Raw genomic sequence first — 23,881 nt, 5'->3', positions numbered from 1 at the left:
ATAAATTTTGAGGGAATTAATAAAAGGCTATGCAACTAATTAATTAGAAAGGCAGCCTAATCCCAGGAGGAATACAAACATAGACATTAAATGTCAGGATGTGTTAGAGTCTAGCTTGTAAACAGCTTGTCCATTTGAGATAAAACATTTCAAAATGCAGCTGCTCTCTTTTAAAAAGGTGAACTACAAAACATTAGATCTCTGGACAAGTCACGACATATCAAACCACACTCTAGCTCAAAAATTAATTATAAAGAAAATCTAACTTTTGAAAATAAGCTTCACACCCAATCACAAACACCAAACGTTATATCTGCTCAGATAATGGGAGATCTAAGGGTTGAAAGCAACAGTACCTATTGTAGTACTTCCAACTTTCATATTCATTATGGGAATAAAGTTAAAAGATATGAAAAATATTTAGTGACCTGGAATAAAAGATTAGAGATGTTGAGAGTAAGCACTCTGCGAAAGATGCATTATCACTCTCACAAAGTATGGATTGTAAACTTTCTGTCCTCTGAAAAGGCATGTGCAATCTACATAAATACTACAGAGGTTTTGCAGTTGTATCCTACAAACAATAACCTTTAGATTACAGAAACAATCAGGAAGCATAGCTCACTATGTTCTAAGAAATTCTGAATCACTTCAATTCATGCCATTACTAGACATACGTGCACAACTTTTGTTAAAAAGTACAGAGCTTCCTTCACTATGCGGCAGTCCACAAGAGGGAAAATCATCAGAGAAACAACATACAAAAAGCACAAACACGCAGGTCCACAATCTTAACTAGGAAATACACGTCTGTATTCTTACTTGTATTCTTAATTGTTAATTAACTGTTTTACTTGTGACTTTTTTTTTCAGAATTATTTGCCACTTTTAAAGTTTTATTCAGAACCATTATACATAACTGAAAAACAAACTTAGACATTCATTTTCCCTTGAGTGGCAAAGTTAAATGATAGTTTGGAAGAGCATATTACTATCACAAAAAAACTTCTGGAAGGAAACTCAACACTATTAGAGATAGTCAAAGAATTTCATTCCCTAAATTTAATCCAGTTATTTAAATCAGTTACAGAGAATCTCCAAAAACTGGGTAGTTGGTTGCCCTATATCAGTGATTCTCAAAGTACAGTTCTTGGACCAGCAGCAATGACATACCTGTAAGTTTGTTAGAAATGCAAATTTGGGGCCCCACTTGGATCTTCTGGACCTACAGGAATCAGCAGGATAGACCCCAGAACTGTGTTTTCACCAGCTCTACAAATGATTCTTACATAGGTTGGAGAACCACTTGCCCAAATCAGCGAGTCAAATGCCCAATCACAGACAAAAGCAAGACTGGCTGCTTCAAAATCACTTGGAAAACATTATAGATCCTGCCTCCAGCTTCCTAACTCCCTTAAACACTTAATTATGAGTGGGAATGTGAGTGCAAGTGTGAGCTTGAGTGAGTGAATGTGTGGTTTCCCAGGTGAGCCTGACGCATAATGAGGTTTAGGAACTAATGCCCTATACGTCAAAAGCTCTCGAAGTGTGGTCTCCAGATCAGCCGCATTAGCACCAGCATCAGCATCACCTGGGAACTTGTTAGCATTCTCAGGCACCAGCTCAGACCTACTGAATCAGAAACTCTGGGGGTGGGATTCAGTAACCTGTTTTAGTATATTCTACAGGTGATTCTCATATAATAATGTTTAAGACTCTTTGCTGTAAGTGATTGGTCCTGAATTAAAAACATGTGAAACAAACCTGAATTCCGTGGGGAAGAATAAATAATAGAAAGAGACAGATTTAACCTACATACCCAGAAATACATCTCCTGGAGATGGAGTCTATTAGTGTCAAACTCAAAATCTGGTCATGATGCCTTAACTACCCATATATGCCAGTGGCCATTTACGAGCACTCCATTTAAACATAGAACAACAGGTGAACAATGAAAACACCTCCTGAAAAGCATTTGTTTTAAACAAATGTAGTTAAAGGCCGTATCAGAGCCAAAGCTTAGAAATCTGTCAGTGGGAAGGCAAAAATGGACTAAAATCAGTTATTTAAAGCAGCCTGACTGTCCCACATTTTTGAAGATTACATAGAACGTATAACTTGCTCATTGCTACTTATAAAGGTAACAATAACCACTTAAGAGTTCTTTCCTCAGCACAAAGCAGGGATTTCTCAAGGCAACAAAGGGTGGAAAAAAAGAGATGATTCCCAAGGTGTTTACAAACAAAACCAAGCTCAACTCTAAAATTAATAAACACTATTCATCTCTATCAAGGGTGTACAGGGTAATAACTATGTCTCTTAGATTTTACACACATTTGTCAAATTATTCTTCAATTCAACTAATCAAATACTTATTGAGCACCTATAATATACCAGAAGTCATTAATATTGCCTCCAAATATTAAGATATTACCATGACTCTTTAAAAAAACAATTATTCTAACTTTCTGGGTAATTCTAAGATCAGTGTAATGATTGTGACTGCCTGCAGCTGCCCAAGAAAACTTACCATGTTTAACAACAACAACAACAAAAAAAAAAAAAAAAAAACAGATGTGAGTTCAAACTTGTGTAGGCAGTTATTTCAAAGGACTGAGAGCAACTCAAATTATTCCCTAATAACTATTGTAACCTGAGGTGGAATGCAACACCAAACATCTAATTCTTTTTATTTAAAGCTAAGAGAGTAGTTCAAATCTACCACGTAGAACGAATGCTCTTCCCTGTGCTCAGTGCACGCATCATAGAATACAGGAATGCTGCTGTATGTTCAATAAGTGGGATACACTTATGCCTATTCTATAGCACTTGGAGCATAGTCCTACCACTTCAAATGCTTATAGATTCACAATTGTTTCAGCTTTCTAAGTCACATTACTAATCAAATTGATAATTTACTCAGTCTTTAGTCAGAAATTATAACTGTTCCAATGAGAAAATACAGTGCACTTTACAAAAAACATTAGTCTGCTTTATAGCACTGTTTCTAAGAACACCATGGGAAAACCCTGACTACCTAAGTGTAAGTCATTCATATAGATACAAAAGAGAAGACCACTGAAAATAGCTGATGAGGCCTTAAGAGGCTTAGGGCTTTTTCTTTAACTTCTTTCTCCCTTTCCTTTTTCTAATTCTTCCTATCCTTCTTTTTCTTCCATTTTTTTCTTGTTCTCCCTTATGTCCCGGGAATATCATAATGCATTATGACATAAAATATCATCTACTCCAATCTCCTCAATTTACAAATGGAGAAAACTGAGGCTCAGATAAGGCACAGAACCTGCCTAAGATCACAAGCCTGATTTTAAAAGCAGGTCTGTCCAACTCTCAAAACCTATTCTACACTGTACCACCCTGCCTCGTTAGAAAATTTTCTGGAAAAAATTCCAGCATACTGTTTTTAAACTTTATTCTGCTATATAAAGTAAAGAAAATGATACTACATAATACAACATACACTAGTATTTGGGACAGTATACACAAAACCACACATATTTTCCCTACTGGATTCTGTAATTACAACACTATCTTTTTAAAAACTACTCCTCACAGGCGGAGCTTGCAGGGAGCCGAGATCACGCCACTGCGCTCCAGCCTAGGTGACAGAGCGACGAGACTCCATCTCAAAAAAAAACTACTCCTCATAATCTGCTTCATTGCTAGATTAGGGGAAAATAGATCAGTTCAATACCTAGATATTTTCTACTTTATAAACTGATCCTATCCTTAGTATCATAGGCTAAAATTAAATTATAAAGTCTTATACCCCTCTGAACAAAATCCATGTTTTATTAGTTTTAATTAAGAGCATGAAGTTGAAGTAAGATGACCTTGGCTTTAAATCCCAGCTCTGCTGGATACTCACTCTGAGGCCTTTCTTGAGTCTGTCTGATACTTCTATCACCGAGTTGGTAGGAGGATTCAATCAAATAATGTTTTCCTTTTCTCACTTTCTCACTGTAGAACTCCTACTTTAAGCTTCTTCTTAGATGTCATTTTTTCTGTTTAACCACAGTATTTCCTTTCCTCACAGAAGTCACTACATTTTTACATTTTTTTTATGAGTAGTTTATCATTACATTTGTAGTTGTTTACAAATCTCTTTCCTTCATCAACTGTATGTTTCTGGACAGCAAGAACCCCAGAGCCTTCTAGAGTGCATAAAATGTATTAGAAAGTCAAAAAGTCTCTAGTAAGGCATGGTGAACATTGAATACTTGCCTAGATGCCACAGGCAAGTCCTACAGAGCAACACCTACACAGCAATCCAGACTCATTACCACCTAATGCAACGAAAGCAGCAAAATTATCTACTGATACTTCTGCTTTTTGATCCCCACGTAATCCATTTCTATGACCAGGCCCACTAATCCCTGTGAAGCTAGAAGCAGCTTCACAGAAACTAGACAGAATGGGACCCATTCCTAGAGCATAATGTACCCAAAGAAGGTTTGTATTTGGCTTGATAGTCTACATAACCTGCAGTCTCTCCCAACTGTGATTCCTATAACCTAGAAATTGTAATGATCAAATAAAATGAAAGAAAAATGATTTTCTCCACCAAGAGTAAGATATTCAAAGATTCCTAAATATCTTTTCCAAGTTTTCTTTTCCTAACTGCTTTTCCTTCCTGAGCCTCTTTCCCTACATGTATCAGTCCAGATAAAAGGTCAAAAAGACTAAAGGCAGGGTCTTCAAAGCCTACTAAATTAGACAACTATGAGTCAATAATTTGGAGGTAAAAGTTACTGTATTTGTATTTCTGAACTAAAGCTCTAAAATAACTGCTATGGTTTGAATGTCCCTTCCAAAACTCATGTTGAAATTTAATTGACATTGTTATGGTATTAAGAGGTAGAACCACTGGGAGGCGATTAGGCCATGAGACCATAACGACATTATCCTCAGGAATGGATTAATGGCATTACGGTGGGAGTGGGTGTATGGCAAATGCAACTGAGAGCAATAACTTAAGAAAAGAGGGTTGCCACGTGGAGGCTGCTGCGGGGAGGGTGCCAAATAAAAGTGCTATATAAGCTGCATGCCTTTTGCAAGCAGTTGAGGTTCTCCTGTCTAGTTCACCACCACTGGACTGTCCCTGTATGTTAGTTCTCCCTAATAAAACCCTATGTCTTGTTTGCTAGCTCCAGGTCGCTTTTGCCTCTTGAACCTGGTGCCATCCTTACAGAAGTTAACAGGGACCCAGTACCACAACTGGTGAATCGAGTAGGAAGGTGGAGAAAAATCTCATAAGCACCAAGACCATAAGATCAGGAAAGCCGAAATCCAAGGGGGGAATCCCAGGCTGACCAGCACATTTATGTGGGGCCCAAAAGCCACTATCCTTGATGAATTAGGCCCAATGTATGAGTACGGAACCCCCAAAACACCAAAGGGTCTGGAAGAGCTATTGCAGGGGGTAGATCTAACTAAACGAAAGTTAGATGCCTGAGCTGTGGCAGCCACAACTGGCGATTCTTGACAGTGCTCCCAGCAACCACTGGGGCCGAGCTCCCAGCACAGGCCAGGGGTTGTCCGTTATAGGAAGAACTATGACTAGAAAGAGATGCCAGACTAGCTCAAGCTAAAACATCAGAGACCCTACTGTCCCACCTGCAGAAACAGGATGACAAAATGGAAATCCTAGCTTGTCAGGCAGCCTGTTTGAAGGGTCACCAGCTCCCATGCCAAGTTAGGACTGTATGACTAAATCTTCCTAAGTCTGGGGACCCAATGGAGAGCTCTAGTGAGGAGCAGAGTGAGGACTGGGATAAGCCCATAGAGGTCCTGTCCTCTCTACCAAGATAAAGTCAGACCAAAGGTGCCCGCAGGGAGTAGACCCACAAAACTTGTCTCTGCCTGAAAGACGGCAGTACCACAATGCAGCACTACACCACTAGGGAACTAGTGGAGCTGGGCAGAAGCTGGGTTCAGGAAGAAAGAGAGACAGTTGATTGAGAGGTGGCTTCTCTATCTATGGGACATGACGATAGAGGGTGTTGTACTCTCCAGACTCAAGATGAGTGGAATGGCATCCACTGCATGCCACCCAGCCCTGAGGCAGCACCTCTATGGTGCCAATAATGACGATCAGGCCATGCCCCTCCTTAGCTGGGTGGTTGTGGGCTGCAACGAAGCGTGGCCAGATGAGGGCAGGATCCCCACATCTCCTTTGCGATGGCAGACTATGGAGGAATTGCAGGACATCCTCTGGGAATTAGGGATGAAACATGCTATCTATGCTGAACATCACCAAGGTCCAACAAAGAGCTTTTCACCGCAAACATGAAAGACACTATCTTAGTCTGCACCCAACCAGTGGTATGGTGTGCTAGTGTCTATCCAGAGTCCCCTAGTAGGACAGCCAGTGTCTCAGGTGGCCCAAGCAGCCAACAACTTACAAGAAATGGAGAAACTGTAGGCAAAGGGTATATGCTGCTGGGATGAAAGACAAGGGCGCCAAAGAAAAGGAGACGGCCAAGGGGCCCATCAGGGTGACTGACCAACAAATGTGGCGCAACCTGGTAATGGCAGGAACAGCTACTATAAAAATAGATAAACAGCCTAATACTGTTCTGGTCAGACTGTGGCAGAAGCTCACACCAGAAAAGTGCTTCACCAAGGAGCCTCAGGTTCAGCCCACCACCCTTCCTGCATAGGCATGGCAAGTGTCAACCCCATTAAACTGGATGAAAGCCAAGGCCCCGGAATCCTGGTAAGAGTAACGGTGGCCAGGGTACCTGGGGACTAGAGGCCACATGTAGAACTAACTATATATTGGTTGCCTAAGAATAAACAGACTGTGCATGCCCTAGTAGATACTAGAGCCAAATGCACTTTCATATATGGTGACATTCATTGGTTCCAAGGGGCTAAAATAGCAATAGATGATTATGGAGGGGGATCAGACAGGTTGAACTGAGTATTATAAGTTGGGACACTGCCACCAAAACCCTATTTAGTATGGATAGCTCCCATCTTGGAATACATCTTGGGAACGGATATCTTATCAGGCTTGACTCCCCAACTGCTGGGGAGTTCTGACTGAGAGTGGTGAAGCATGTGATCAAGGGGAATGTGAAATGGACACCAGTACAGCTGCCAACCCCACACAGCAAGTAGTAGCACTGAAGCAATACCGCCTGCTGGGGGAACATAATGAAACCACAGGGATTGTTAAGGAGTTAGCCCAAGGAGGCATTATAAGGCCAGTGCACAGTCCATACAACAGCCATGTATGGCCCATGTGGAAGCCTGATGGGACATGGACAATGACAGTAGATTACCAGGAATTAAATAAGGCAGTCCCCCCAGTGTATGCACCTGTTACCAACATCACCTCCCTTCTAAAGAGGGCAGGAGAAGCACTGGACACATACCACTACCACTTTGTTACTGATTTAACCAATGCCTTCTTCAGCATCCTCACTGCCCCGGAGAGTCAAGACCAATTTGCATTCACCTGGGAAGAAAAACAGGCCTTTACCATCTTGCCCCAGGGATATTTACATAGCCATGGAGGTCTTGGAAGGGGTACATGTTTTCCGTTACACCAATGATATCGTGCTAACTTCTGAGTCTCTTTCCAGCTTTCAGTTTGCACCCCCACACCTTGCTGTCTCATCCAGCAAACAGAGCATGAGTGATAAACACAGACAAAAATCCAGAGTCCAGGCTTATCAGCCAAATACTTGAGTCTGCCATTACGGATAGGGTACAGGCCTATTCACATCCTGTGACACCAAAGCAGCTATAAACCTTCTTAGGACTCCTAGGGTATGGGCATCGTTTTATTCCCCATTTGGCCCAACTCCTTAGACCCCTATACTGTTTAGTCAAGAAGGGGGCCCACTGAGACTAATCCACGAAGGAGGATGAGGACTTTGAACCAGCTGAAGTCACAGTGAAATAAATACAAGCCTTGGGAGTTCAGGTGCAGACAGCCTTGTGAACCAGATGTAGCCAGTTACCCTGGGGGGTTTGGGTGAGGCTTGTGGCAAAGGCAAAGACAGGCCTTTAGGATTCTGGTCCCAGCTACGGAAAAGGGGTGAAGTTAGACATAGTGTGATGGAACAACAACTCTGTGCTATACATCATGCCTTACAACAAGTAGAGGACATTACAAAGGGGGTCCCAATGCTAGTACGCACCCAGTATCCCAAAGCAGGTTGGCTAAAGGGTATCTTCCAGAAACTGAAGTCTGGGAATGCCGAGACACAGACTGTGGCCAAATGGCATGCATACCTGCAACAGAGGAGCACATTAATAGCCCCTTAAGCTCAGAGATCCATTCGGTGCTTGGCCCTGTCATCTATGTAACAACTGTCACATAGTCTTTAGGGGAAGCTGCTGAGCCTCACTAGATGCTCTCCTTCATACAGGACGGACAGGGCCCAATGTCTGACCAGGCCTGGTACACAAACATCTTGTCATGAGGCAATCCTTGCACTTGAACAGGCATGGCCATCCAGCCATCCACTGACAGTATCTGGATGGATATAGACCAAGGACATAGCAGCCAATGAGCTGAGCTACAAGCTGCCAGGATGGTCCTCCTCTATAAGCCAGACCCAACAGTCCTGTATACCCACATGTGGGTTTTCTGAAGTTAACAGGCATCCGGCATGACATTCCTTAAGGAAAATTATGATTCTCCAGCACACACTTCTTCCTGATTTCCACAGCACGATGTATCAGTAAATATTGTCTTCATCAATACTGCCACCAATGCATCTGATTACGCGTGTGTGTGTGTGTGTGTGTGTGTACTTTGGAAAAGTCTGATAGGATATAGTCATCCCTTAGTATCTATGGGGTATTGGTTCCACAACCCCTGAGATACCAAAATCTAAGGACAGCTCAAGCCTCTTATATAAAATGGCATAGTATTTGCATGTAGCCTAGGTACATCCTCCAATATAATTTAAATAATCTTTAGATTACTTTTACCTAATCCAATGTAAAGGGACTCAACATGTGGCTACTACAATGGGAAGCACAGGACTAGACAGTAGCAGGTCACCTCCTTTGGGGTACTGACATGTAGAAGGACATTCCCCATTGCATCCGGGGGATGCATAAAATGATCTACCATGTGGATTCCCACACTGCATCTACACCACCTGGAAATCAACAGGCAGACAAATTAACCTGCATTCATCTCCTCAAGGGAGTCCCCACAGACGATGTGGTCAACTGGTTACGAAAGAAGACAGGACATAGGGGACAACTTACCCTTTGGGCCATAGCAAAGAATTGGAGCTGCCACTATGATACAAAGACACAATACACATCTGTCAGCAATGTCTTACTTGTGCACAGGAACACTGCAGGCCCTTGCCACCTCATACCAGAAAGATCACCAGGGGCCAGAGCCCAGCACAATGGTGGCAGGTAGACTACATAGGATCTTTGCCCCTATTGGATGGCTGCCACTGTGCCTTAACTTGTGCAGAAACCTGCACAGGGCTACTGCGAGCATATCCCAGCAAGCACGCCACCATGAAAGGACCAGAACAGATTTGTGCAGCCTACAGAGTCTCCATCAATATTAACAATGGGCCAGGCGCAGTGGCTCATGCCTGTAATCCCAGCACTTTGGGAGGGCGAGGCGGGTAGATCACCTGAGGTCAGGAGTTTGATACCAGCCTGCCCAACATGGTGAAACCCGTCTCTACTAAAAATTAGCCAGGCGTGGTGGTGCACACCTGTAATTCCAGCTACTCAGGAGGCTGAGGCAGGAGAATTGCTTGAACTTGGGAGGTGGAGGTTGCAGTGAGCCAAGATGGCAACATTGCGCTCCAGTCTGGGCAACAAGAGTAAAACTCCATCTCAAAAAAAAAAAAAAACAAATTAACAATGACCAGGGCTCGTACTTTACCAGATATAAAGTACAGGAATAGGCAGAGGCCCCAGATATCCACTGGCATTTCCACCTGCCATACAACCCTACAGCAGTGGGGCTGACTGAACAAATGAATGGACTGTTGAAACAACTCCTATAGGAATTGGCTCTGTGGACACACCGCTTACCAGCAGCCGTGCACAACCTGCATGAACATGCACATTCTCATCACCCCATCGTGTATACTCTTCTAACACAAGGATGTGATACCACCATCAGGATCCAGGTAGATAGGATAAGGAACAGCACACCTTTGCCCCCAACCTGGGACGCAAAGTAACTTGCTATTGCCCTTGCCACAGGACCGACCTACTGGGGGGCACATCATTACATGGTTCTGGGAAATGGCAATCCCAGCCCGATGGTTCAGTTTTTCTGCTCCATGGTGGAATGGCCTAGAACAGGATATATAGGTCACACCTATTTTATACCATACTCTCCGCTGTAATTCTAAAATAATGAATCCTAGTCCTCCCTTGTGCAAGGGGATGAACATCTTCTCATGAAACATTATACCTCCACTGTCTTCCTCTGGCCTCCTGCAACACATTACAGAGGGGGGCCAGTCCATTTGGTGTTGTAAACCAGGCATCAGGCTGCTGCCAGGGGTGGTGCTCTCTCAGAATGACACAACTCCCCATGTCTTGTTAAATGGCCAGGACTTGTCCTTTCTTATACCCACTAACCATCTCACCTTTTGCCCATAGATGGTGTGCCACAAACCTCTCCGCGGACTGGGTGAAGATGGTTTTCTCTCTCCAGAAGAGAAGAGACTGCTGGATCTGCAGAGAGCTCCCCCTCTCCTCCACTGTGGGCCTGCCATGCCACACCGAGGCAGCTAACATGAGTGCCTGGGGCCACTTCGACACTTGGTGTAGTGACCTTCACCCATTTCCCTTCAGTGACAACAGCACCTCATGTAGCAAGTTTCCCACCACCGACATGAGATGGCATATTTTCTGCCTGGTAAGGGAGCAAGTTAATGTCACTCCCACTGTAGGTAGGCTGTACACGATGATGGGCTAGAGTGGATGACAGCAGTGCAGACAGAAATAGTGTGTCATGCACCCTTCTTTGTAAAATCGCATGGCCCTGGACATCTTAACTTCCCCCACAAGGGCGGAACCTATAGATTAATTAAAACCTGTTGTGTATGTATTCCTGATGACTATGACGATGTAACCCAGGCCATGCAGGCCTTAAATACCCATATTTCCACCACAGAATCTAAGTCTTAAAATCCTATAACCACCTACTTTAATCAACTCCCAAGTCCCTGAAAAACTTTCTATGAAGTATGATTGTTATTATATTTGTTATTCTTTTTTGTTGTAGTTTATATTGCTGCTGCAGCATCTGACTGTAATGCTCCTCCACATACCTGGCCCCAGGGATATCATGACAGAATGGCATAAGAATGTGAGGGCCACACAAGGGTATGCTGGTGCAGAGTGTATGGCAGATGCAACTGAAAGCAATAACTTAAGAAAGGAGGTTGCCATGTGGAAGTTGCTGGGGGGAGGATGCTAAGTGAAAATGCTATACAAGCTACATGCTTTTTGCAAGTGATTGCAGTTCTCCTGTCCAGCCCACCACCACTGGACCACCTTGTAAGTAAGTTCCGCCAAATAAGCCCTAAGTTTCATTTATTGGCTCTGGGCCTCTTTTTTGGCCTCTCAAACTTGGTACCATCCCTACTGAAGTTAACAAGGGTCCGGCATGATACTCAATTTTAAGGAAAATTGTGATTCTCCAGTTTACACTTCTCCCTGATTTCCACAGCACAGCACAATATATCAATAAATATTGTCATCAATACTGCCACCAACTGATCTGATTATATGTCCATGCATGTGTGTGTGTGTGTATGTGTGTGTATACTTTGGATAAGTCTAGTAGGATATAGTCATCCCTTAGTATCGATGGAGTATTGGTTCCAGGACCCCTAAGATACCAAAATCTAAGGACTGCTCAAGCCAGTTAATGGCATAGTATTTGCATATAGACTACACACATTCTCCCATATAATTTAAATAATCTCTAGATTACTTTTACCTGATCCCATGTAAATGCTATGTAAATATAGTTTATCCCTGAACAACTTGAGGGTCAGGGACACCAATCCCTGTGCAGTCGAAAAACTATGCATAACTTCTGACTCCCCCAAAACCTAACTACTAATAGCCTACTGTTGACCTGAAGCCTTGCCAATAACATAAACAGCTGATTAACCATATTTTTTATGCAAGAATATACTATATTCTTACAACAAAGCTAAAGAAAAAGCTTTTTCAAATTGTTCCAAATCTTCAAAAAATTTTCCAACATATTTATTGAAAAATATTCATATATAAGTGGACCCATGCAGTTCAAGCCCTCATAGTTCAAGGGTCAACTTAGTTATACTATATTTTTTAAATTTTTATATATTTTTTACTGTTTTAACTTTTTTTGTTTCTGAATACTTTCAGACCACAGTTGGCTGAATCCTCAGATGCTGAGCCCAAGGATATGGAGGGCTGACTGTATACACTATAATGGTGGTTATCCTTTAGAGATAGGATTGAGTGATTTTTATTTCTTTTTAATAATTTTCTGAATCATCTAGGTTTTTCCAACAATATTTTTTTCAAATAAAAATTACACATTTTATAATTAGAAACAAAGCTATTTCCATTAAGAAATCAGTAAAAATATAAATTATTTGTATGTAAATAAACTGGAGATAAGGGCATCAATATAGACTCACCATAGCAAACCACACTCACCCGCTTCATTACACAAGATTTTCAAGTCTGCTCCAACGTATCCATGAGCACTATTTGCCAGCTGCAGCAGCTCAGCCTCAGTGAGCAAATGGGGTACCCTTCGAAGCAGTTTCTGGAGAATATCTAGCCGGTCCTGAGCATTGGGAACTCCAATCTCAATCTCTTTATCAAATCGCCCAGGTCTTCGGAGAGCAGCATCCAAGGCATGAGGGCGATTTGTGGCCCCAAGAACCAACACTTGTCCTTCACTTACTTCCTAACAAAATAAAATGAAAATAAATTTCTTATTTTTCTGAAAGTTAGAAAAAAAAAGCGGGAGGCGCACACTGGCTGTATAGACAAGGATGAATCATCTAACTGTCCAGGCTACTAAGTCCTATTTCTTACACTTTCATTACCTATCAATTACTTTTATTAGTAATAGATTTTTATTACACATTTATTACTTTTATTATACATTTTCAGTGTTCAGCCTAAATGCTTCCTCCTGTAGAAAGTTTTCCAATACTTACCTCTCCATCTACCATGACATCTCTCTTACTTCTCGCATCTTAACTGTATCATTCTCATAAAAAATAACACATATATAATACTGTACCATATAATTGTTTTAATTGTTTTAAATAGTCCTTTTCCCCTACTTGGAAGTCAGGATTGTGACACATATAATACTCAAATAGAACAAGATTCTAATAGAAAGTTATCTAAAAAGTCTTTGCTTATAGACTGTTTTTTTAATATGGTTACATTTTTAAATTCCTGAAAATAGAGACAACAATATAACCAATATCCAAGTATCAGCCACCCTTGAATATATAGGTATTTTTACTCTCTGAAAATGAAATTAGGAAAAACAAATAATAAAGAACTATGATCGTGATCAGCCACCTGTAGAAATTATCCAATATTCTATTCAGATGACCCAGAGACAAGCATAACTGGAATGCAATTTATGTTAAAAAAATTTTTTTGGCCGGGCGCGGTGGCTCAAGCCTGTAATCCCAGCACTTTGGGAGGCCGAGGCGGGTGGATCACGAGGTCAGGAGATCGAGACCATCCTGGCTAACACGGTGAAACCCCGTCTCTACTAAAAATACAAAAAATTAGCCGGGCGTGGTGGCGGGCGCCTGTAGTCCCAGCTACTCGGAGGCTGAGGCGGGAGAATGGCGTGAACCCGGGAGGCGGAGCTTGCAGTGAGCCGAGATCGCGCCACTGCACTCCAGCCTGGGCGACACAGCGAGACTCCGTCTCAAAAAAAAAAAAAAAAAAAAAAAAAAAAAAAAAAAAAAAAAAAAATTTTTTTAAAGCTCAAACCTAATCAATTATACTGAAAATGCCAACAGACAATGCATGGACTACAGTGAATCTATGAATTATAAGTTTAGAAGTACAAAAACAGACTCTTAAATATATTCAGACTAAAACATCAGTATCACATGTTTCCATTCCTTGCCCAAAGGCAAGAACACTAATCCACAACAGGCTTATCCCAGTGGCAGAGAAAGACAGCAGATTGAAATAATTAAGATTCACCAACACTAAGTCTTTCATCTGATTTCCTAGTTACCAAGAACCCTTGTAATTATAAGACAGCTCTCTATATTTGCCATCAAGGTGAAAATATGGTCATCCATAAACACAAACATCTGGTCTGCTTAATAGTCACATCTCTGACTGTAAATGGACAAACTAGCATCCTATTTTATACATCATTCTCTTGTAAGTGTTATTATCATGGGTCAGTCTGTCCTCACAACTCTATCATCTCCAACATACTAATAACACTGAATTCTCCAACTTTATAACCTGAGAATCAAACCTGGGACATGACAATCACTCCTAGGTACTGTTCCAGGACTGAGAACCAGTTGGTCAGGCAGCCTCCACCAGGTAACAACCCTTCTCTTACAGACTTAAAATTTTTAACACATTAGTATATAAGTGACTTGATGCCAAACCTTTATATTATTTTCACATGTCTACTTTCTGCCACTAGGCAGTAAAAACAAAAAGTTCTAAATGACCAGTTTTTTAATGTGCAAAAGAGACTTGATACTACATAATTTCTAAAATTTATTGTGGTTCTAACATATTATAATTCTAAAAACTTTACTTATTCACAATCTAGCATAAAAAGTGTATTTTTCTAATTAATGGATATCAGGAGTCTTAGAAAATTTTTGTTCATGCCTATTGTTAGTCCTATGAATGTTCCTGCCATAATTAGCATATAGTTTTTATTAATAAAAGAATGTATCCCCTATCAGAGAATCTGGTAATATGAATAAGTTCTTTTTAAATGTTGTACAAAACGTTTTCCATTATTCTCACTTTCTTTCATTTCCCTAGTACAAAGCCTTGAAAGAGTCCATTTATACATAGGTAATAAGACTTACTCATGACATTTCTTAATAAAAACCCCTCAGGCCAGATGTAGTGGCTCACGCCTGTAATCCCAGCACTTTAGGAGGCCGAGGCGGGCAGATCACGAGGTCAGGAGTTCGAGACCAGCCTGGCCAACATGGTGAAACCCCATCTCTACTAAAATGATTTTGAAAAATTAGCCAGGTGTGATGGTGCATGCCTGTAGTCCCAGCTACTCAGGAGGCTGAGGCAGGAGAATCGCTTGAACCCGGAAGGCGGAGGTTGCAGTGAGCTGAGAGTGCACCACTGCACTCCAGTCTGAATAACAGGGCAAGACCCAATCTCAAAAAATAATAATAATAAATAATAAAATAAAATCCCCTAAAATTTAACTGCTAAATCTTCCTTACTGATCTTTGCTTCAAGTTTTAAAGCTAATAGCATTTATCACAAAATAAATCCATCATGGTATAGTATTTTATATGCTAGAAAAAACCTGCCAGGTTATGATGTTGTCCTAGCAGTTACTAAGTAATCTACTAAAACAAATTATTTTACAGATCTTTCCCCTAGTTACTATGGCCAATATTTTTCCTTTATTCTAAAATATCCAAAGACACTAACACATTCAATAGTTTTTGCCACTACACATGTATTAAGAATTAATCCTACACAGAATCAATACTAGTGCTATACTTACTGAACCAATGCCATCCATCAGTGTTAAGAGTGAAGCCACAACTCTTTTTTCCACTTCATTCTGGGCCCCCTCTCTTTTTGGACAAAGTGCATCCAGCTCATCAATAAAAATAATTGACGGGTGTCTAAAAACACACAAGTAAAATGAAATCTCTCATCTGTATTTGATTTTAAGTTTTACTTAGTTTTAATTTTTTAATTGAAATGCAACATATGAAATTTAGAATTTACTTAATATTATAAAGATATTATAATGTTCAGCTAAAAAACCTTAGATTCATTCTAGCCCAAAATACTAACTCACTAACTTCATATTCTATTCTATCTGCCTTCCATTAAAAGGCTGGGTAATTGAGTAGAGTATGCTGCTTAAGAGATGAGAGTCTCTTAAGAACTCTCCCAGTAATGCCCAGAACTCTCCCCAGTAATGCCCATTAAGTTGTTATGACTGGATCAAATTCAGAAGCTGAGGCCAGAGATGCTATCCCTTAGAGCAGGTTTGAAACCAAAGGACATAAACTAGAAATGCCCTGTTATTTTTAAACCATTAAAATAAAAACTTGCAAGATGATCAATTCTCCCATAAACAGATGTGAATTCTCTCACAGAAGGAAATCTCAACTGCCATGAACACAGCAACAGCAAAAGAATACTAAACAATCAGGTGTACCACTAGTTTTAAAATTTTCAATACAGTACTAGGACTACAAACAGCTTATTTCATCTACTATCATTGAGGGAAAAAATAAACTTCAAAAATGGTGAGTTTTTTGATTCAAGAGCAGTAATTACGATATTAAACACCAAAACAGCCAGCATTTTGGGAGGCTGAGGCAGAAGAATGGCTTGAGCCCAGGAGTTCAAGACCAGCCTGACCAACATAGCAAGATCCTGTTGCTAGAAAAAAAAAAATACAAAAAGTAGTTGCGCATGGTAGTGCTCACCTATAGTTCCAGCTATTTGGGAGGCTATAGGGGGAGGATCACTTGAGTTCAGGAATTTAGGTTTCATTGTTACACTGTAATGAGTATTAGGATATTGGTCTATAACTTAGTCAAACGTAACGTTAACATGACTTGTAATATAGCTATGTCTCTACCACTGTTTTGCTTTTGTTTGTTTGTTTGTTTTTGAGACGGGGTCTGTGTTGCCCAGGCTGGAGTGCAGCAGTGAAATCATGGCTCACTACAGCCTTCATCTCCCAGGTTCAGTGATCCTCCTGCCTCAGCTTCCTTAGTAGGTGGGACTACAGGCATGTGCTACCACGCCCAGCTAATTATTTTTATTTATTTATTTTTTTTTCTGAGACAAAGTCTCGCTCTTGTCCCCCAGGCTGGAGTGTGATGGCACAATCAAGGCTCACTGCAACCTCTGCCTCCCGGGTTCAAGAGATTCTCCTGCCTCAGCCTCCCGAGTAGCTGAGATTACAGGCACTTGCCACCACACCCGGCTAATTTTTGTATTTTTAGTAGAGACAGGGTTTCACCATGTTGGCCAGGCTGGACTCTAACTCCTGACCTCAAGTGATCTGCCTGCCTTGGCCTCCCAAAGTACTGGGATTATAGGTGTGAGCCACCGTGCCCAGCCAATTTCAGACAGGGTCCCACTATGCTACCCAGGCTGGTCTCAAACTCCTGGGCTCAAGCAATCCTCCTGCCTTGGCCTCCCAAAGAGATGGTATTATAGGCATAAGCCACCACATCCAGCCAGAGTCATTATTTAATGGGCAAAAGATTTGTCCCTTTGAAGCAAAGTATAACATAACGAAGTTCTAATATAAAGAGCTACAATAATACAGTCTACTAGAAAAACTAAACATATTAGATACACCTAAGCACCCAAAGAAAGTCATGGATTTCTATGCTCAAACAAGGTCACATGATTTATCAAGCACTATGTCTTAATTCTTCTACTTTATGTAATTTAATAACATTTATCAAACTTTTAAAGATTAGATAGAAATAGAATTTCATTAGATCTATAATCTATTTCTACTACTATCACTATTATTTTTGTACCACTGTTTATGCTTTGTATAAGGCGCTAGTATCTCACTTTGACTAATATAGCCTTGATTATTAATTCCAAAACATTTAAAAATAAAAAGTACCGTAGAGTGGCTTCAGCAAATATCTGACGTAACTTTGCTTCAGTCTCACCATAGAATCTATAACAAATAAAATGTATTTAAAGACCATTTCTTATTGTTTTTAAAGCTTTGTCATACTTAAAATTAGTTTCAAAAATTATTTTCCAAACAATTATTAAGAAGGAAAATATTTCAATGTACAAAATATCAGACAGAATACCACACAATCATTTCTAAAAACCATGTTTTAGAAATATCTTGTTTACTCTATTAAAACATGTACTTACTTGCTTATAATTTCAGGACCATTAATTACAGAAATATAGGCTCCAACTTCATTAGCAACAGCCCTGGCGATCATTGTTTTTCCAGTACCTGGAGGACCATAAAGTAACACTCCTCTAGGGGCAGGAATTCCTGGAAGAAAAAGTAGAAAACACTAGATTCACCATCACCAGGTTTCTTATAAATGTAAGAAGTTCAAACATGAGTTATAAAATTTAACTTTACCTTGCATCACAAGGAGTCAAGAGTTTTTTCTCCCCCTCCAGAAAGATGTACTAACTAGCCCAAACACTGATCCCCAGCAACGACTTTCTCTCTCTGTAGACCACAGAACAGAAGCAGCATGTGGGTTAAAAAAAAAAAAAAAAAAAAAAAAAAAGGGCGGGGCGGGGGGGCTCACCCCTAAAATCCCAGCACTTCGGGAGGCTGAGGCGGGGGGATCACGAGGTCAGGAGATCAAGACCATCCTGGCGAACACGGTGAAACCCCGTCTCTACTAAAAAATACAAAAAAATTAGCCAGGCGTGGTGGCGGGCACTTGTAGTCCCAGCTTCTCGGGAGGCTGAGGCAGGAGAATGGCGTGAATCTGGGAGGCGACCGAGCTTGCAGTGAGCTTGCAGTGAGCGGAGATCGCGCCACAGCACTCCAGCCTGGGAGACAGAGCGAGACTCCGTCTCAAAAAAAAAAAAAACTGGACACCAACATTGTTGCAATGCCCCATCCCACACAACACAGTTCAATGATCAAAAAACATAGCGCAGCCACCAATCCCAGTTTTTTTCCAACTAACCATCTTGAAGAGTACATATGTTTGCTGGTATAAAAGGTACATAAGTACTAGCAAAATGTCAATCTAAGGGTTCATTTTACACATACATATATATACATACACGTATGTATATATAAGAGTCATGAGAAAGGAAAAAGCAGAGAGATCAGACACACCAAATATATGCAAAGGATCTTGGCAATAACAAGGCAGCGGAAGCCCTGAGCTTCCTGAGTCAAGCCATTCCCTTAATTACCTGCTTCAGTGCAAAAAGATGGGTACACAGTTACATTTCCTAACAAAGAAGTTTTATCTAACGTATTTGAATGGTTTATTTCTTCAGTTATTACAGATGACCCAGCATGACAAGATACTTATTCTAGATCCAATACAGGTAATTGTGGAAATACGCTATTAGAAGAGACAAGGCTGTCACTAATTCACATTACAACCTAAAAATACCAAGGCATAGAAAATGGCCCATTTAACTGGCATCTCCCAAAGCAACTGACATCTTCTAACACACCCACCACTCAGAAAATAAAAACAGGAAGAGGATGAGCAATCACTAGATAAGTGTCAACTATCTTTTAATTTGAATTTAACATTTTTGGGTGCAATAAACTGAAGATATCATACCATAACTCTTGAAAAGCTCAGGCTGTTTGAGGGGCAATTCAATTATCTCTCTAATTGCTTTCAGCTGGCTACTTAAGCCTCCTATCATGTCATAAGTTACTTTGAATTGGTTGTCTTGCTCTTTTGAATTTTTATCAATCTCTGTAAAATTGACTCTTGTTGTTGAAGAAATAAAATAAAAAGTATCAGTACTGCACTTCGCTCCTATGCTGAACTTTAGCAGTCTCTCTTCTTCGGTAAGTTGCTCATTTCCTTCTCTGGCAGATTCAAAACTACATTTAACACCTGCGACTTCCTCTAGCATAAGTCCACTGCCATCTCCAGGGCTCTGTGTAACATCCAACAAAACATCACGGGCTTTATTTGTAATTCTGTCATCAACTGGTTTACAAGGAGTACTTCCTGATGTTGAGATCCGGGTATCCTCCAGATCTAACTGGCTTAGCTGTAAGGATAACTCCAGGCTACTGGTTTCCATGCTGGACTGTTCAAAGGCCATTCTTTGGGCATCAGTGTCAAAGTCACTCTGAGGTCCTCCCAATGTCATGCCATCTGCCCCTTTCACTCGCAGTACTTGCAGCTTGTACGGTCGTCCATAGAATGTACAATACAGAAAGTTGCCTGGTAAAACGATCTTGCCATCTAGAAAATAATTTATTAAATATACATGTTAGCATAATTTTTGTTACCAGTTTAATGTTTAAATAGCAATATATTTCATCTACTAACTGACTGAAAAGACTAAATCAAAGGCAGAGTATTAATAAAATAATTGTCATAAAATATTGAGGACCTAATATTCCCCTATAATATAGCACCATCTGGAGATAGAAGGAAAAGATGATTCTCTGAAATCCTCCACACTCAGTAGATCTGATTCTAGCAACCATATCAACAAATAGCCAGGCATTCCATATTCAGTAATAAACTAAATGAAAATGGCACACCCAAACCAACACTCCAAGATAGCATCTCTCATTGGAAAGGGCAAGAACAGTCTCAATTCTACCACTGACTCTTTCCACAGACAAGTCATATATTCTTTCCACTGCTCAACTGCCAATTAACCAGGAAAAGTAACACATCCCTGTCTTAAAAGTATATTCATTCATTAAGGGGAATATTCTCAAAGCTATTTTGAAGAAAACTACTGTGCACTTATAAGCCCTCAAGGACACTTTATTTGCTGATGCCTTGCAGCTTAAAACTTAAGAAAACAATTTAAAATATTTGTCTCACCTAGTTTTCTCAGAATACAACCAGTCAGTTCTTCTTCATTAATTTCCATATCTTTGTCACTGTTAAAAGAATGAGAAGGGGACAGAAATCAGCATTAGGTACATCAGAAACTAAACTGGTATAAAATTACATGTACATAGTTATAATATAGACTTAATCAAAAGAATAATCCACCTGCAACCTTAAATAATGTATACAATTTTGAAACGATGGACATTTTTCAGAAACATATAGCCATGAAAATATCATTTGGAATCTGTTGCCTTAGTGGCATAAACCAATGTTCTTCAAAACACAAGGGTAATGAAATCATTTCAGTCAGCCCCATTCAGCACTTTGTTAATACAATAAGAAATGCAGGGTACACTGAATATAGAAAGGGTAAATACTGCTTTGTAAAACATTAGCTTCTAACACATACATACACATATGCACGTATATGAGCACTGTATCTATGGATGTGTATATACAAAGAATCTGATGAAAAAATCCATTTTTTATTAAGAGTCATAGTCAAAAACATTTTTAAAATGCTGACCTAAACTAATAATTCCCTTTATAAAGTTGCCTAGCTTGGAGAAAAGGCTCTTATTAATAACTTACTTCATTCTCTTAGTATAACTTACAAATTATTTCTTCAAGAAAATTAATTCCTATACAGTATGTTACTTGAAGAGGCAGAAGTAGGAAAAAGGGGAGTAACAGTTACAATGGAGGTTTTTTCTGGAGACAGGGCATGACCGAGGAAAAATGAGATCCCCTCCTTCCTAATGATAACTGTGTCTCCCCAGAGAGCTGCTTAAGTGCAGGAAGTGAACACACCTAAATATCATACATTTATAAAGAAATCTGCTCTTGGAGAGTTCTCAGAACAAGAGTATTTTTCCTCCTCCTCTGTGCATAAGCAGCCCATATCAGGAGGGGAGACAAATAGCTGTCTAGTTCTGTCAGTGACCAGTGGAGCGGGGGCAGTCTAGCTCAAGGGGAAGTGTAAGTGACTGGAAGCTGAGCATGGTGGCTCATGCCTATAATCCCAGCACTTTGGGAGGCTGAGGTGGGTGGACCGCCTGAGCTCAGGAGTTCAAAACCAGCCTGGGCAACATGGCAAAAACTTACCTCTACAAAAAATACAAAAGAAAATTAGCCAGACGTGGTGGCATGTGCCTGTGTGCCCATCTGGTCAAAATAACCTTGTTCTCCACTTTTATTTTTTTTTTTTTTTGGAGATGAGGTCTCACTCTTGTCACCCAGGCTGGAGTGTGGTGGTATGATCTCAGCTCACTGCAACCTCCACCTCACAGGCTCAAGTGATCCTCCTACCTCAGCCTCCAGAGTAGCTGGGAACACAGGTGCTCACCACCACAGCCAGCTAATTTTTAACATATACACATTTTATAGAGACAGTGTTTCACCATGTTGCCAGGCTGGTCTCGAACTCCTAAGTTCAGGCGATCCACCCACCTCAGCCTCCCAAAGTGCTGGGATTACAGGCGTGAGCCACTGTGCCTGGCTTCCAATCACTTTTATCAGTAATAATACAATATAGTCAATCCTCAATACCTGTGGACGCTGTATTTGGAAATTTACCAACTCCCAAAAATTCATATGTACCCCAAAATCAATACTCACAAAGCATTTGTGGTCATTAGTGACACGGAAGAGTAGCAAAAAATTTGGGTTACCCAACACCCATGTTACCATATAGAATAAGGTGACTCTCCGCCCTGTTTCAGCTCTCATTCAGAGATGACCAGAGAATGGAAGTGATAGGGGACACAGCAGTGTAGTGAAGAAGCTCCAGGCCTGGGGCCAGTTGGAGGGAGTTTGAATCCCAACACTGGCACCTGTAGTGGGGCAGCCTCAGGCAAGTCCCTTAACACTTCTAAATCTCCTCTTCTCTTTTGTAAAATAAAGAAAAGAAAATCTACCAGAATGAATTATTTTGGAGTTTTAAGATTACAATCTATGTAAAATGTATGTGTATGTATGTATTATATTATATATATACACTACATATATTATATGTGTGTGTGTTGCATGTATGTATATACACATACATACGTATTTCCCTCTAGGAGAAATGTCTCAGTATTTGCTAACGGTGTTCAAGGCAGCTTTGATAGAACATAACTAACCATAAATAATGAGAATCAACTATATATTCATATAAAAGAAAGAGCAAGAAATAGAATGGGGGGAAATTTCATGAATCAAATATATGTATAAACTAATGAGAAAATTGCATGTATCTCCTTAAATGCGTACATTTACTTTTGTTTATGGAACTCTAAACCAAGTTATACTTAAATTGCTTTTGTTAAACTCTGAATAGAAGGTATTTATAAATACATGTAAGAACAGTAAAAATATCAAACCAATTTTGCTTTTAAAAAAATAACAGTTGCACATAAAACAATTTCCACTAGAAGGAGCTCTAACATTACTATTAATTATAAAATCTTTCAGTTGCAACTGAAGGATTTAAGCAGACTAAAATGACTGATTTTCCCAATTGGAAATTAACTTTCTTGTCTATACTCTGCTGCCACATTTAAAACATAAGATTTTTTAAAACAAAATTTTCAAACCTGAGTTTTCATTTAAAACATATACAGTCCTCTATAATAAGCAATCATTACTCACCTAAGACTGGTGTGCACTCAAGAGGTCTGATTAGTTTGTAGGTCATCATAAATGCTAATTCCAGTCAACGAATTACTGCTACCTGTAGCACTGTTTTAAGACATAGTCTGAGGAATAATCCAGTTTAATCTGAACAGTACTATTAACTACCTCATAAAATATTAGGCAAGTTACTTCTCATTAAGCTATTTCACCTGTTTAAAAAGGGAAGGGTAAATGTGTGTGTGTGTATACATACGTGCAATATATACAAAGCTTCTGTATACAGCTGGTAGTCAACATATTGTCTCCTGTCCCTTCTGCCTTTTATTATTAATTAAACTGTTACTATAAGCTCTGAAAACATTTTCCTGTTATAAAGGAAAAAATATGCCAAAACTCAAGTCTAAAATCTACAATAGTAGCAAAAGAGAAGAAAACATATTAAAATCAAGCTGATAACTAGAAAATGGTTTGTAGTT

General features: G+C 40.1%; 1 protein-coding gene across 3 annotated transcripts in view; it reads right to left on the bottom strand.

Moving 5' to 3' along the window:
* SPATA5 (spermatogenesis associated 5) overlaps positions 1–23,881 on the bottom strand; it is a 361,904-nt gene that overhangs the window by 329,930 nt on the left and 8,093 nt on the right. For all 3 annotated transcript variants that reach the window (XM_025385400.1, XM_025385401.1, XM_025385403.1), the window contains exons 4-9: positions 20,778–20,836; positions 19,539–20,180; positions 18,133–18,262; positions 17,867–17,923; positions 15,758–15,881; positions 12,694–12,949 (exon numbers count right to left, since the gene is read on the bottom strand). In XM_025385400.1, the coding sequence (XP_025241185.1) occupies positions 12,694–12,949; positions 15,758–15,881; positions 17,867–17,923; positions 18,133–18,262; positions 19,539–20,180; positions 20,778–20,836 (1,268 nt within the window). The remainder of the gene's footprint in view (positions 1–12,693; positions 12,950–15,757; positions 15,882–17,866; positions 17,924–18,132; positions 18,263–19,538; positions 20,181–20,777; positions 20,837–23,881) is intronic.

The sequence above is a fragment of the Theropithecus gelada genome, chromosome 5, assembly GCF_003255815.1.
Source record: "Theropithecus gelada isolate Dixy chromosome 5, Tgel_1.0, whole genome shotgun sequence".
NCBI classification, from domain to species: Eukaryota; Metazoa; Chordata; class Mammalia; order Primates; family Cercopithecidae; genus Theropithecus; species Theropithecus gelada.
This window is presented reverse-complemented; position numbering and strand designations above follow the sequence as displayed.